The sequence below is a fragment of the Pempheris klunzingeri genome, chromosome 11 (assembly GCF_042242105.1).
Source record: "Pempheris klunzingeri isolate RE-2024b chromosome 11, fPemKlu1.hap1, whole genome shotgun sequence".
Lineage (NCBI taxonomy): Eukaryota > Metazoa > Chordata > Actinopteri > Acropomatiformes > Pempheridae > Pempheris > Pempheris klunzingeri.
In genome coordinates, this window is record NC_092022.1 from 7,026,543 (window position 1) to 7,041,405 (window position 14,863).

Here is a 14,863-nt window from a genome sequence, read left to right on the forward strand (position 1 = left end):
TTTTGTTGGTGAGAAAGTCAGAGTCATCAGTGTGAAACCTGCGGCAAGATGTGATATCTCTTTACAAATATCACAGTGTTTTCTGTTTTTCACTTACTTCACGTTATGGTTATGGCTCTGATGAGAATATTAAATGTACATTTCCTTGGCATTTATGAGGCTTTTAGCGCTTGAAAGATATAATGTGGAAGCCTGAATCTGTATTTACTTTCTGACATGTGCTGAACATAAACTAGACATTTTCACTGCAGAATTATCTTTACACGTAAAATAAATGTGTGCGCAGAGCAAATATTGGCATATGATTGAAGTACATGTGAAAAAAAACATTACTTATGAAATATACATACAGTGCCGTGAAAAAGTATTTGCCCCCTTTCCCGATTTCTGTGTTTTCTGCATATTTATCACACACAAAGGTTTCAGATCATCAAACCAATTTTAATATCACGCAGAGACAACCCAAGGAAATACAAAATGCAGTTTCTAAATGATGATTCAATTCATTAAGGCACAAAAAAAAATCCGAACCTATCTGGCCCCATGTGAAAAAGTAATTGCCCCTGGAACCTAATAGCCAGTTGTGCCACCTTTGGCAGCAATAACTGAAATCAAGCGTTTGCGATAATTGGTGATGAGTCTTACACACCGCTGTGGAGGAATTTTGGCCCACTCTTCTTTGCAGAATTGTTTCAACTCTGCCATATTGGAGGGTTTTCTAGCATGAACTGCCCGTTTAAGGTCACACCACAGCATCTCAATTGGATTTAAATCCGGACTTTGACTTGGCCACTCCAAAACCTTAATTTAGTTTTTTTTGAGCCATTCAGAGGTGGACTAGCTGGTGTGTTTCGGATCGTTGTCCTGCTGCATGATCCAAGAGTGCTTGAGTTTGAGGGCACAAACTGATGACCAGACGTTCTCCTTCAGGATCTTCTGGTAAACAGCAGAATTCATTTTTCCGTCAATCACAGCAAGTTGTCCAGGTCCTGAGGCAGCAAAGCAGCCCCAGACCATCACACTGCCACCACCATGCTTTACTGTTGGCATCATGTTCTTTTTATCAAATGCTGTGCCTTTTTTACGCCAGATGTAACAGGCTGCACACCTTCCAAAAAGTTACATTTTTGACTCATCAGTCCACAGAATGTTTCTCCAAAAGTCTTGAGGATCATCAAGATGCTTTTTGGCAAATGTGAGACGAGCCTTTGTGTTCTTTTGTGACAGCAGTGGTTTTCGCCTGGGAACTCTCCCATGGAGGCCATTTTTGGCCAGTGTCTTTCTTATAGTGGAGTCGTGAACACTGACCTTTACTGAGGCCAGCGAGGCCTGCAGTTCTTTGGATGTTTTTCTAGGTTCTTTTGTGACCTCCTGGATGAGTCGTCGTCGCACTCTTGGAGTAATCTTAGTTGGTCGACCACTCCTGGGAAGGTTTGCCACTGTTCCCAGTTTTCTCCATTTGTGGATAATGGCTCTGACAGTGGTTTGCTGGAGCCCCAGAGCCTTGGAAATGGCTTTGTAACCTTTTCCAGACTGATAGATTTCAATCACTTTTTTTCTCATTTCTTCTTGAATTCCTTTGGATCGTGGCATGATGTGTTTGTTCTTGAGATTTTGTAGCCTACTTCACTTTGTCTAACAGATTCTATTTAAGTGATTTCTTGATTCAACAAAGGTGGTGGCAATCAGGTTTGGGTGTGGCCTGTGAAATTGAACTCAGCTTTCCCAAAAGTGTGGTTAGTCACAGTTACTTTGTGATTTAACAAGGGGGGGCAATTACTTTTTCACATAGGGTCAGATAGGTTTGTATTTTTTTTCCCCCCTTGGTAAATAAAATCATCATTTAGAAACTGCATTTTGTATTTCCTTGGGTTGTCTCTGTGTGATATTAAAATTGGTTTGATGAACTGAAACCTTTGCGAGTGATAAATATGCAAAAAACACAGAAATCGGGAAGGGGGCAAATACTTTTTCACGGCACTGTGTATATATATAAATATATATGTGTGTGTGTGTGTGTGTGTGTGTGTGTGTGTGTGTGTGTGTGTGTGTGTATTAATCTGTTTGCCTTCTCATTCCTTCAGAGCCACTGTGAAGGTAATTTAATTGAATTTATTACTTTTATTTTCCCCCAAACATGAAAGTCCAATCTTACGGTGCGGATAAGTCCCATAGTATTTTAATCCAGTAATTAATACAGGTGCATTAAAGACTAAATACAACAATTATGTTCTTTTTAGATGAAAAGCAGGTCTGGGTGAAAGGCCTCTTTTATTTGCTCTAAATACACCTCAAAGCGTGTGTGAAGCACTCTGCTTTAGTCATTAAATTAAAGAGGGGTTTTATGTGCTGGCCTGTATTACCATATAAGAGGCCGGTGTGTTTGTGTGGAGTGTCTGGGGAATGCATTGAAGTGTATGATGGCTGGTTAACCGTGCTGCGTCGGCGCACGCTGAAAGGTATGGTGGGGATTTGCGCGTTGTATGTTGTGGTGTTGAAGTAGGTCATTGAAGTCTGCTTTCTTTGCTTTTACTGAAGCTTATTTAGGTGCTATTGTGGCTGAGAGGTGTTTAAACTTTTTCTCTGGTCAGTTTTTCTTTGGCTCTGCAGGTGTTTGCTCCCTTTCTTCAAACACTGTTTGTACCAGCGACACGCTGCTTCACGCTCATGGTGTTGTACAAATGTATGACTACTGTGGAGCGTTATTATCATTATTTATCATGTTGTCATTTTTATTGTTATTTTATTGCCGTTTACTCTAGATAGTGTTTAGAAATAGTCCACATACTGAATAAATTCATATAACACCAGACAAAGTTGATCAGTTTTGCTTGACTGCACCAGCTACTAACAGGCCACAACAAATCTGAATGCCTCGGTAGCCATTCAAGAAAGCGTTGCAGGCCCAACCCGCTCCATGGCTTCACTCGTTGAGTGTGGTGACGCGGTGAGTGGGGTCAGCCCTGTGCTATGTGATACATTTTCCATCGACAAAAAGCTGCTCTGTGCATTCATCTGCAGCACGCTGGTGTCGTGCGTCCATATCTCCACTTTCACCCCCAGCTATGCTCCTCTAGCAGGGTCATATTTTGTGAGGCTCACCCGCTTCAGATTGACAATTTGAATAAGATAACAAATGACAATAAGTGATCATGACACTTCATAAATGACTTGATAATATTATTATTGTATCATTTTAGAATAAATAAATATGCTGCTTGAGTGTATATTTTGTTCTTAGCATTACAGGAATAATAAAGTATTAATAAATCCCACTAAAGTTATAAATCTGTGTGTATGAATATTTCATGAATGGACTTGAAAAACAAAAATTCTTCTCCATGGACTGAGCCCACAGGCCTCTTTGTCAAGTTCACTAAAAGTAACTTTTCCTTGACACTAAGATAGTACTTGCTTGTGTTATTTGTGGCTGAATTGGAATAAATTATTATGTTTTTTGAATTCCTCTTCCAGAGCAGTGGTGGTAATTTCAGAGGAGGAGTTGTTTTGTGCTTCAATGGATGACAGCATTGTGATGCACAGTTGTGGCTTGTTTTCCAGCGGTTTGCCCAGCTGGAGTCAGGAGAGTGACGTTTGTGATGATTGCTGTTTAATATTTGAGATGTGTACTTGTGAACTGACAGGTTATTATGTTTGGTACACGGATGGGAAATAGAGCAGGGTTCTGCATATTTCAGTAGTTGTTGTGTTGTGCTCTCATTTCATGATTGTACATGCAGCAGAAGTTCTTAATGGCCATTGTGATTGACTGTGTCCTCTTGTTTTTTTTTTTCCATTTTTCTGATTTCTTTTGATTTTCATTTACACATTTGACATTTAATGCATTATTTTCTGTGGTAAAATACCAATTATTATTTTGAAATTCAGATATTCAGCCAATCTGCTCCATCAGGACTGTGTCTGTGTGGTATAATCAGATTAGTTTAACAGTGGCCTGGAAACATAAGCAACTGTCATCACATTTTAATTCAAAATCTAGCTGAACTCTCTCTGCTCTCTGCGCCAGCTGAGCTCCGCCCACTTCAAACAAGTGAGAAAAGCACAAAAACAGAAACGTAGAAATCTTTGATGTTAACTTGGGACCACAGCGCTCATTATAGAAGAAACTGACTGAGAAATATGTTCTAAGGGCCTTTAAAAGGACCTCATTTGAAATTATTCTGCAAAAGTTAAGATGGTAAACATTTTTACTATTTAACCAAATCCAAAACCATTTCACCAGTCTTAATCAATGACCTTAAACCCCAAAACAGGTCCAACCATCCACTCAGACCTCCTCCCTCTGACGTCTTGTCATTGGTAAAGCAAATTATATCTTTATAAACATATTTTGCAGGGCGCAGGGTAGTTGTGTATGTTTGCCACTTGACTTGAAAGATGCCAATGGTTGCACAAATCATGGTACCAAGCATTGTGAAATGAATCCTTCACTCTCTCTTTCTCACAGGTTACTACGGGAAAGGCTGCACTGATGCTTGCCATCTGAATCCGTGTGAAAACGAGGCTCAGTGCCACAGGAAGCCCAGCTCATCCCATGGATACATCTGTGACTGTGGAGACAACCACTATGGGCAGTACTGCCAACACAGGTACACACACACACACACACACACTCACACACACACACTTACACACACACACTTACACACGCACATATGACTCAACATTTGCTCTACAGTTTACCTGTGAGATGCCAACATGGTCTAAAGCTCTTTGATGCTGCTTGTAGTCCAGCTAAGCTCTGTTCAAGTCTGCTTGTGGGTGTGTGTGTGTGTGTGTGTGTGTAGCCTTAGTTCTGCCTTGTTGTCCCACATCTCCAGCCTTGCATGTAATCCACTGTGGGATGAGTGTAGACTTAATGTAATAACACACACACACACACACACACACTCACTCACCAAGGTTATCTGTGTGTGTGTTAAACTGTGTGAAGCGAGCGTGACCCTGACCTCACCCCTTCGTTCCTTCCCGCCTGTGAAATCCACACGGCCTTAAATGTATCTCATGATCTGTTCTGCGTGTCTGTGTGTGTGTGTGTGTGTGTGTGTGTGTGTGTGTGTGTGTGTGTGCGCGAGCGTGTCTCGTCTTTCATCTAATTGGTGTGTGTTTTTTTCACATTGACACACTTTGGCGGCTGCTGATGAAATATATGACTACAAGTCTCTCTCTTAATTTCCCCTCATCTCTCTCTCTCTCTCTCTCTCTCTCTCTCCCTCTCTCTCTCTCTCTCTCTCTCCTTGCTGCTGTGATTTTCCCTCTTTCTTCCTACTTGTATACACCAAAAACTCATTAATCAACTTCCTACTAACTCAACTTAGTCTCATTAACCAATCAGTCAATCAGTAGAAAGGTGATAATATTGATAATAAATTAAATGTCCTTTTTTTGAGTACAAGATTTGCTGATTATCAACACTGTAATTTATGGTGGGTTTTTCTTACTGATAATATTGGATTATTGGATAAAATAAGAACTTTATGCTCTGGTTAATTTTCTTTAAACACTTTCACGCTCAGACAAAGATGATCAATGTAATGTATACAAAAATTGTTAGAAGAAGCCTCGCTAAGTTCAGGTGACCAGCATCTCAGAAATGAGAAAAATGAGAACTTGTATCTGCCCTGAAGCGTACGTGATAAATAATATTAAATGACCAGACAGTGTGAACTAATTCCTCATCCTGTTATAATTACACAAAGCATTTGACTCTGTGGATGTTTGTCCTGCCCTTTAAGCCCTTTAAGCTGCCAAAAATACACAGCAGGGAGAGAGACGCTTCATTTGGAGAAGAGATTCTGTCGTTATATGTAATAAAAACTTGAGAACTAGATAGCAAACCAAATGATTTACAGCTTTCCTATATCTGTGGCTCTCTTACACATCGTGCCCGCGTGTACAATAAACCAGAGCTGTTAAATCTGAGGTGTGTTTTTCAGGAGCCTAAATTTGGCAGTTTTAGAAAACAGGCTGAATCCCACTCAGATTGTTAAATGAATGCGTAGCTCAAGGTGTTTTTGCTTGAATGTCATTCTGCAGATTTTGGATATTAATGGTCACCATTTCCGAGTTATTGCTGAAGTGCATATTCTTTTAAGGTCCCATATTATAAAAAATGTTCTTTTTAAAGTCCTTTCAATTTCCATCATCGAAAACAAGAAAAGACAATTATTTCTGTTTTTCTCCTGCTCCATATTTCACTAAAAGTGTGTGAAAACTACCTGAATCCACCTCACTGCCCACCATAGTTTTTCCCTTATTAATGGCTGCCTTCGGTAACATAAAGATATTGAAGGCGAAACCAAAACACACAAACTGTCCTGTTCTGCTAAAACCGAGCATGCAGACTGAAGCTGAAAACAGCTGCAGCAGCCGTGTCTGCTGTGAGAAAAATACCGTGTTTTTTGAACATTAAACCATGTAAACCTGCTCTAGTGGGGCCTCCAAATACAAGCATGAACTTGAAATGACTTAACTCATCTTTGTCCTGACCTCTCAAACACCCTCACTCTTTTTCCCTCTGCTCTCTCCCTGCACCTTTCACTTTCAATATTTTCTCTCAGTTCAATCCCTCTCTTTGCTTTCTTCATCTCTCCTTCTCTCACTGACTATCTCTCTCTTTTGCTTTCATGTCTTTATTCCCGGCTCATTAGTTAGTTTTTCATTAGTTAGGAATCAGAGGGAAAGATGATTCCTTTGAAGAACGATTAACAGTTTTTGACACGCTCTGTTTCTTTCAGTCTCCACACTGATCCTACCCGCTTGCATTACTGATTTTACCTGTTGGTGTGTGTGTGTGTGTGTGTGTGTGTTTGTATGCGCATGTAGAATCGATCACCAGTGTCCCAGGGGTTGGTGGGGATCTCCAACCTGTGGACCCTGTCACTGTGACACCAATAAAGGCTTCGACCCTAACTGCAACAAGACCACCGGCCACTGTCACTGCAAGGTAACCAGGACACACACACACACACACACACACACACACTTACAGCACTTTTAAGGCATTCATGGCTAGAAAAGATATTTTGGCACATTTTTACTCTTGGCTCTCTAAGGTAGAAAGATTGATGCATCACTACTGGAGATGTGAGATAAAAGCAGATGGAAACAGAGTATCTGATAATTAATAATTTTATGCAGCACCTGCTTTTATTTCTTCAGCTGTAGATGCAGCATCAGGTGCTGAATATTCTTTTTTTTTCTGATTTTTTTTTTTCATTAACTAGTATTAACTAGGGAGTTACTTCTCATATTACAGAGCCGTTACAGCTGTTCAAATCTCTATTGAACACCTGCTGGTGTAAAGCAGATTTTGTACATCATCACATTGAATACTAATACCTTTAGGATTAGAGGGACTTTAGTGGTGTAGCTCTATAGATCACTTTTGCTTTGGTTTAACCCCAGACACTAATCATCTCACAGTCTGATGGTCTGACAGGCTAAGCCAGACATACAAACTACAGTATATCAAGATACGATGATCATCCCAGCATACTGACATCCCTGCCCTGTGTCAATGTGTGTGTGTGTGTGTATGTATGTTGATATGTACGGTGTGTAGCCAGCATGTTTAACCCTGTTTTATCCTGTCCCTAATCTGATTTTTTTGACCTTAATCTTTTATCTCTGATATTACCCTTGTCCTGTGACTTCTTGGTCTTAATTTGCTGAAAAATGAAGCTTGGAGAAAAAGTTTTTTTTTCTGTATGTCATGCTCTCAATGTAAGAAATTTCTCTTTCATAATTATTCATAACTCAGCCTGTATATATACTGCTCACGTCACGGACTCCTTTGATCTTCTCCAATTCTGAGACCTAAATCTGAGAAAACCTTAGCTACTGTACACTTCAGCTGGAAGAAGAGTGCTCTGTTAGTGCTTTGGATCATAAAGCAACAGCAGATTAGTGAATTTCAACTTAATTGTGACCACATATAAAAATTCTATATACTAGTTTGTGTCTGATATGGTTTTTCCACAAACTGTTAAATTATGTGGTATTAAAAATTCTTGAAATGACCTCTAACTCCTCTTTCTTACTGAGAAATCCAGAATCTATGATAAACAAATGGACTACGATTGGTTTCCGAAACAGTTGTGGTGTCACAAAGTCTGTATGTTTGTATATGTTTGTATATATGCAGATCAGACTCAGAGCGAGTACAGAGAAACTTCCCCCTTCAGCAGATACATTTGAAAACAGCCTTTTAGAGTCCAAAATACATTCATGTGAAGTTGCAGTAAAGGAAACAGATTTTTTGAGCGGAGGGAGATTTTAAAGACTGAAAGGGTGGTGCTGCACCACCATCCTCTACATTAGCACCATCATTGTTTTTCCACAATGGGGTGTTAGCTTAGCAAACTAAATTATTAACTGCTTTCCTTTATCGGTGGCTGTCTTACATGTCGTGCCCAGATTGTCGCTCTTTCATTCATTTCGCTGTTATAACCGTGTCCCTTTTTGTGCCATTGTGTAAATCTTGCCCTAATGCATGTGGTGATGTAATCGCTATTCTTGGCCGTGACATTTTGTATTCGTCTGGCTGAGTTTGATCTGTGGGCCTACTTATGCATACCCCGTGCGTTTGTGTGTATGTTTATTCAGGAGTTTCACTACCGTCCACGGAGCTCTGACACTTGCCTGCCATGTGACTGTTACCCGGTGGGTTCCTTCTCGCGGTCATGTGACCCAGAGACAGGCCAGTGCCAGTGCAGGCCCGGCGTGATTGGTCGCCAGTGCAACGCATGTGACAACCCCTTCGCTGAGGTCACAAATTCAGGCTGCGATGGTGAGAATGCTTTGTTTGTTTTCAGACATTTTGATCATACTTTGGGAAATCTCTCTGCTGCATTTCAAAATCACTCTGGTTTACCCAACAGGGGTTTACATCGTTCATCGTATTTGTACTTGTACTCAGCATCATATCTTAGCAACTGCAGACTGGATTAAAAAAATGCATTTGATAGTGACTGAATCTTTTTCAACCAACTGCTTTATTTCAAGGGGTAAAAATGTGTCACTATCTTTCAGCTCCTTTGTGGTTCACAAAATTGACTAAACTGTCTGCTTTTGAACAGCAGTTCTCAACACTGGATTAAATAATAAAGCTTTGTCTGTGTTGTTCTCCAACAATAGCCAAAATCAGCAGTTACCGTCTTTGTTACTTTAGTAGAATTGTCCCTTGTGGAGACAGAAAACCAGTCTTTTTGTCTAATTTTTAGGCCATTGTATAATTTTTAAGATGGATTTAAAACCATGGAGACAAACATAACATGCTCAGCTTCCACCATATTTAATCATAACTCATCTTCTTATGGTCGGTGTTTTAAATGGTCAATAAACTGTTAATTATATTCAGCATCTATTTAACACCTTCCAGTTAATTGTGTGTCTGTTTTTCTCTTCTGTGCAGCTTTCTAGTTTCCCCTCTTGTAATTACTTCCTCTAATTTCTTGCTGGTACTTTATTCTCTCGCTCTCATTTTCATTTTCTTACCCTCTTCAAAAGAAAAGCATTTCCACATCACTAGTGACTTTTTGTCATGTTTTTAATTCAAAAGTTAATCAAACTGATGAGGATGATTTAAAATGATTTCTCCTCCTCTCGCCAGTCATTTATGATGGTTGTCCAAAGACCATCACTCAGGGGATCTGGTGGCCTCGGACCAAGTTCAACCTGCCTGCCGCAGTGCCCTGCCCCAAAGGCTCTGTCGGTTCGTACGCACTCATACACACCAACACGAGTGCATTCAAACACATCGATATGGATGTTCGCACAAACATCTAATGTCACTTTTGAAGTTATAATTGCCATGTCTTCTACTCCTTACAGGTGCAGCCATTAGACACTGTGATGTAGAGAGAGGATGGCTGGAACCAGACCTTTATAACTGTACCTCACCCCCATTTGTGGAGCTCAATGCTGCTGTATGTAGAGTAATACCACTAATACTACTATTAAACATAAGATTGTGTCTTCATGTTCCAATGCTTACATGCATTTATTTCATATGTGTTAGCAATTTTAAATGAACAAGAGATAGAATTCACTACTGCACCTCCATGTAGACATGCTGGAGTGTTGCTGTATGTATCAATACTGTCATATTAAATATCAATAATACTCAGATTTGTGTGAAAAGGGGATAGATTCACTTTTTCATGTTTAATTTGTGTGTAATCTGTCTGTATGTTTAGCTGGATTCTCTGGAGCGTAACGAGACAGAGCTGAACACCATCATGGAGAAGAAACTTGCCCATCAGCTCCGTGACGTCACCGAGGCAACCACCCGACTCTACGGCAATGACTTGCAGATCGCTGAACGACTGCTGTCCCGCCTCCTGACCTTCGAGACCCAACAGAGCGGCTTCGGACTCACCGCTACTCAGGACGCACATTTTAATGAGGTAGAAAAGAAAACAAACAATTTTCCTTTTCACTGCATTTCACTCCTTAACAGACACCCACTCTGTGTGACATTTGTTTGTACATTTCAGTGGAAGGGTGAGAGCTGTGACGAATGGGGGCAGGTGTATTAATAAAGTCTTAAGATTTTCTTGCAGTTGCATATGGTGGAACATATGGAGCCATATCTGACATTAACAAGAGCTGTTTGTTGGCTGCGATGATTAACCTTGCTGTTCAAATCCAAGAGACACCTATTGGAGGGAAAAGAGCAAATGTCATTTAGCAGGAGACAGAAATTAATTGGAAAATTAATTTTTTACTTTACATTATAGTAAACACTACTGAGGGTGTGAGAGTGAGCAGTTAAAATTGTCTAATTTGTAGTTGTAGTGATGTTTTGATGATTAAAAATGCTCAATACCGCAAATATTGATGAGAAGTAAACTGAAATGATGCTCAAAATGCAGCAAATGTGCCAATAGTGAGAGGTTGTTTGAGAGACCAGCTAGTGACGTGTGAAGACAGGACTCAGTTTGTGCTGTTGATTTTAATGTGTGAAAATCTGAACATGTTATGAAACTCATCACTGCCAGCTGTTTTGAACAGACTTTATTGGCATTGCCTACAAAGACCAGTGTAACCAACAAGCTGATCAACAGTGGTAAACATCTCCAACCACAAAAATGTGTCAGTTTGGGATGTTTGATATTCTACCATCACAAATTGGTATTTTAATGATGTGTATAATATTTAAGCAATTTCAAGGACTAAACCAGACTTAAACTCTTACTGCCTCCAGCGACCACAAATCTGCACTCAAATCGGATTGTGCCAGAAAACATAAAACAGCCGCTGTTGTTTAAAAGAGTAGATGTGATTGATATACTGTACCTTTATGCTGTACAGACCCAGTGACTAGATAATACAACAGGATGTCTTTTTTCTGAAATGGGAGGTAATGTTGCTATGGCGACGCAGTGACAGTATCTCATAAAATATTGCAACATGTCATCTCCCCATATTAACTGACAGAGTCTCATTTAACCTGATACAGCGGCTTCAGCTGAGGACGCAGAAGCTGACACCGGATCATTTTAGCATGTTGCCGTTTTGACATAAAGGCGCCAACAGACATCTCTATATCATTTCTTGCTATAAATATTTAGCTTATACATCAAATCTGGCTGACAGGAAGTGAGTTGTCCATACATCTCAAGTAAGTGGCTGAGGATGTAAAATAAACCCCCATTTACCTTTTAAACCACTGATTCAGTTCCCTGGCTCGTGTGTCAGTAAATGACAAATAGCATGTCACTAAGGAAACAGTGATGTGAACCTGACACCGAGCTCGCTGACAATATTGTATATATTTTCATCCATGAAGAGAATTCTAATATTAAATCTTGTTTAAATTTAATTAGTCCAATCTGTCTTCCTGTCATTCAAACACACATTGTTACACATTGCTGCAACACACGGCGTTGTATTGTTTACAAGCAGTACCAGTAATTGTAATAGTAATAGTAGCAGGTGTATTATTAGAGGTAAGTGGTTTTCATGCTGCTGAATGGTAATCTTATACTACAAGACCTTTTAATTCATTTATGCTTTAGTTGATGAGTTAGTTCCTACTCGTTTATGCAGCCAGTAGGTGATTCATTCAAATTCGATAGGAGCCTTGGCGGCCACTTAAAAGGCCTTTTTTCCCTCACATTTTTCCACAAAGGAAAGCATTTAATAATTTATGCTAACAGGGAGGATTTAACCACCTGCTATAACTGTGGCAGAAGCAGCCACACCCTGCAGAGCTCTAACAGACGGAGTCATTGTTCATGTCAATGTCCAGCTAACAACGAGTTGCTATAGAAACTGAGTGGTTATGGTAGCAGCATCTGATAGTTTGTCTTTCTGTTATTATACAAAAACACATTTGAAGATAATTTATTAATGCATACACACATTTTGTTGCAAAACTCCCAGAATCAATTGCAATTGTGCATGCAGTGATATTTCCAGAGACCTTCACTGTGTTTCTCCAGATGCTTTACATAAGGAGGAAGAACTTGTTCTAGTTTATAGCACATTATTTCTTCTGGACTGTAAATTCTGCGGGTAAAAGGGAGTGGAGTGTACCTTCCCTCTAAGGTGCACTATAAAAAAAAGCACTCATGCTTATCCAATTTAACACACACTCGCACAGACAGCACACACTGTATTTCCAGACACAAACGGTGGCTCCAGTGATGACACTACTGACAAAAGAGAAAGGATGTGAACACACCCAAACCAATCCTGTGTTTTCTTTAAATGGTACCTGCCAGGGGCTGACTCATTAAATAAGATCAGAATCAGAATCAGAATTACTTTAATAATCCCCAGGGGGAAATTGCTTTTTGTTACACACAGCTCCAAAAATAATAAGAAAACACTTCAATCTGAAAGTAAAAATATAAATATATAAAAATATGTATTAAAAATTATTACACAGAGGTAAATTATTGCACCAGATGAGTCCAGAGTCTCATCATATATAAACAATATGTACACTCAGAGTGAGGAGTTGAATAGTTTGATGGCCACAGGCAGGAATGATTTCCTGTAGTGCATCGTGGTACAATCAGTCTAGTGCTGAAAGAACTCCTGTGTCTGACCAGCACGTCATGGAGTGAGTTGGACACATTGTCCAAGATGGCTCCCACTTTGTGAAGCATTCTCCTCTCTGACACCACCGTCAGAGGGTCCAGCCTCACTCCCACAACATCGCATCTATCACAAATATTAAATTAGTTTTTGTGTTAAGAAAACAATCTGATTTAGCCAATCTTAAATTAACATAAACATTTTGTTTGAGACAAAGCCTCACACCAAATACAGTACATTGCTTCACATGATCAATACATGATCTTTGGCTAACAAGGACAGTTGCCATAGAAACGCAGCAGCATCATTAATGGCATCCTATAGTGAGTGAAATGAAAACCTTTTCCTCCCTGACATTTCACTTAATTGCTTCATCCGACAGCACATCAGAAGTACGTTCTTTAGCTTTTAATATTTGGTTAGCTGGTTTACAGCGGCGTAAAGCGAATATATGTTGCCATGATAGTGAAGAAATGAATTTGATTTGTCGGTTTCCAGTGTCAGAAGAAGAAAAAAACTCCAACTCACCTCACTTGTAACCTCAACCTGTAGCTCTCTCAAGGTGGTGCCACCTACATCTCATCATTCTGAGTTAATGATGCAGCTCTGGTTTACCCTGACAGCACTGAAGTAGAGCTGCAAACAGCCCATTTTATATATTTATATATATATATATATATATATATATATATATATATATATATATATATATATATATATATATATATATATATATATAGATAGATAGATCAGATAATACTTGACACCTCACTTTAAACACCAGCTATTAGGCCAGACGAACAGGTAAGAACAGTTACTATAGTAACCCAGCGGTGGTGACAGAGCCCTGTGGCTACACGAGAAACAAAGGAAGGCAGGGAGGAAAGTGTTTTCACATCAGGAAGGTAGCGAGGAATGGACGAATGTGAAACCCTTGTTCAATCTGGATACCACTGTACTTCCAGATGAGGTACACAGTACAAATGTGCCAAATATAATGAGGGAGAGAACTTCAAATATTACATGATATTCATTCTATAACAGTCATTAAAGCATACTGCATTCATTATGGCACAATGTTCTGCACAGTGGTCCCAACTGATTAGTAATGTGTTTGTTTCTTGCAGCAAAAATGGGAGGCAAGAGCAGAGAACTGAATTCATTTAAAAGAAACTTTATTATTTTATTTGTTCCAAATAGATTGGATATGACATGCCGCTGTTTGAGTGGCACAAATAATCTGTTGAACTGGCTGAACTAGTGTTACGTTCCAAGCTGTCATCCATTCTGCCTCTCATTCAGCCCAGGTGTGCCCTGTGCCCACTCCCTCTGTAATCCTGTCATTTGCTGCCTCTTTAAAACTCTTCACATTTCTTTGCTTTTCTTTCTCTCTTCACCCCATTTCCTTTTCAGCAAGTAAACACAGGCCATATGAGCTTTGGGAGGGGAAAGCCTGCTTGGCTTTAAACAGAAATATTATCATAGAAAATTTTATTCTCAGCATTAGTGTTTTATTTGAGTTCCTAGTTTTCTTTAAACGAGACGACACAGTTAGAGGAAGCCATTAATGGAGAATGGACTAGGTATGTGTAATGAATTTTTGAAGAACACAGGAAGCATAGGTGCATGTTTAAACAATATTTATTCATAGCAGTGTCTTTCACGTTCAACCTAACACTCTTCTCTAAATATATATATTCAGTAAACTGTATAACATCATCTGCAACAGATAAGCTCCTTATTAGTAATCAACAGGTGAGACACCCATGATATTATTGCTCATTTTGTCACC

The 14,863-nt window shown here is 39.5% G+C and overlaps 1 protein-coding gene across 1 annotated transcript in view; it reads left to right on the forward strand.

The window, feature by feature from the left end:
- Positions 1-14,863, forward strand: part of celsr3 (cadherin, EGF LAG seven-pass G-type receptor 3) — a 101,483-nt gene that overhangs the window by 63,889 nt on the left and 22,731 nt on the right. The window contains exons 16-21 of the mRNA XM_070839053.1: positions 4,469-4,610; positions 6,847-6,967; positions 8,629-8,812; positions 9,635-9,736; positions 9,856-9,950; positions 10,221-10,430. Coding sequence (XP_070695154.1) covers positions 4,469-4,610; positions 6,847-6,967; positions 8,629-8,812; positions 9,635-9,736; positions 9,856-9,950; positions 10,221-10,430 — 854 coding nt within the window. The remainder of the gene's footprint in view (positions 1-4,468; positions 4,611-6,846; positions 6,968-8,628; positions 8,813-9,634; positions 9,737-9,855; positions 9,951-10,220; positions 10,431-14,863) is intronic.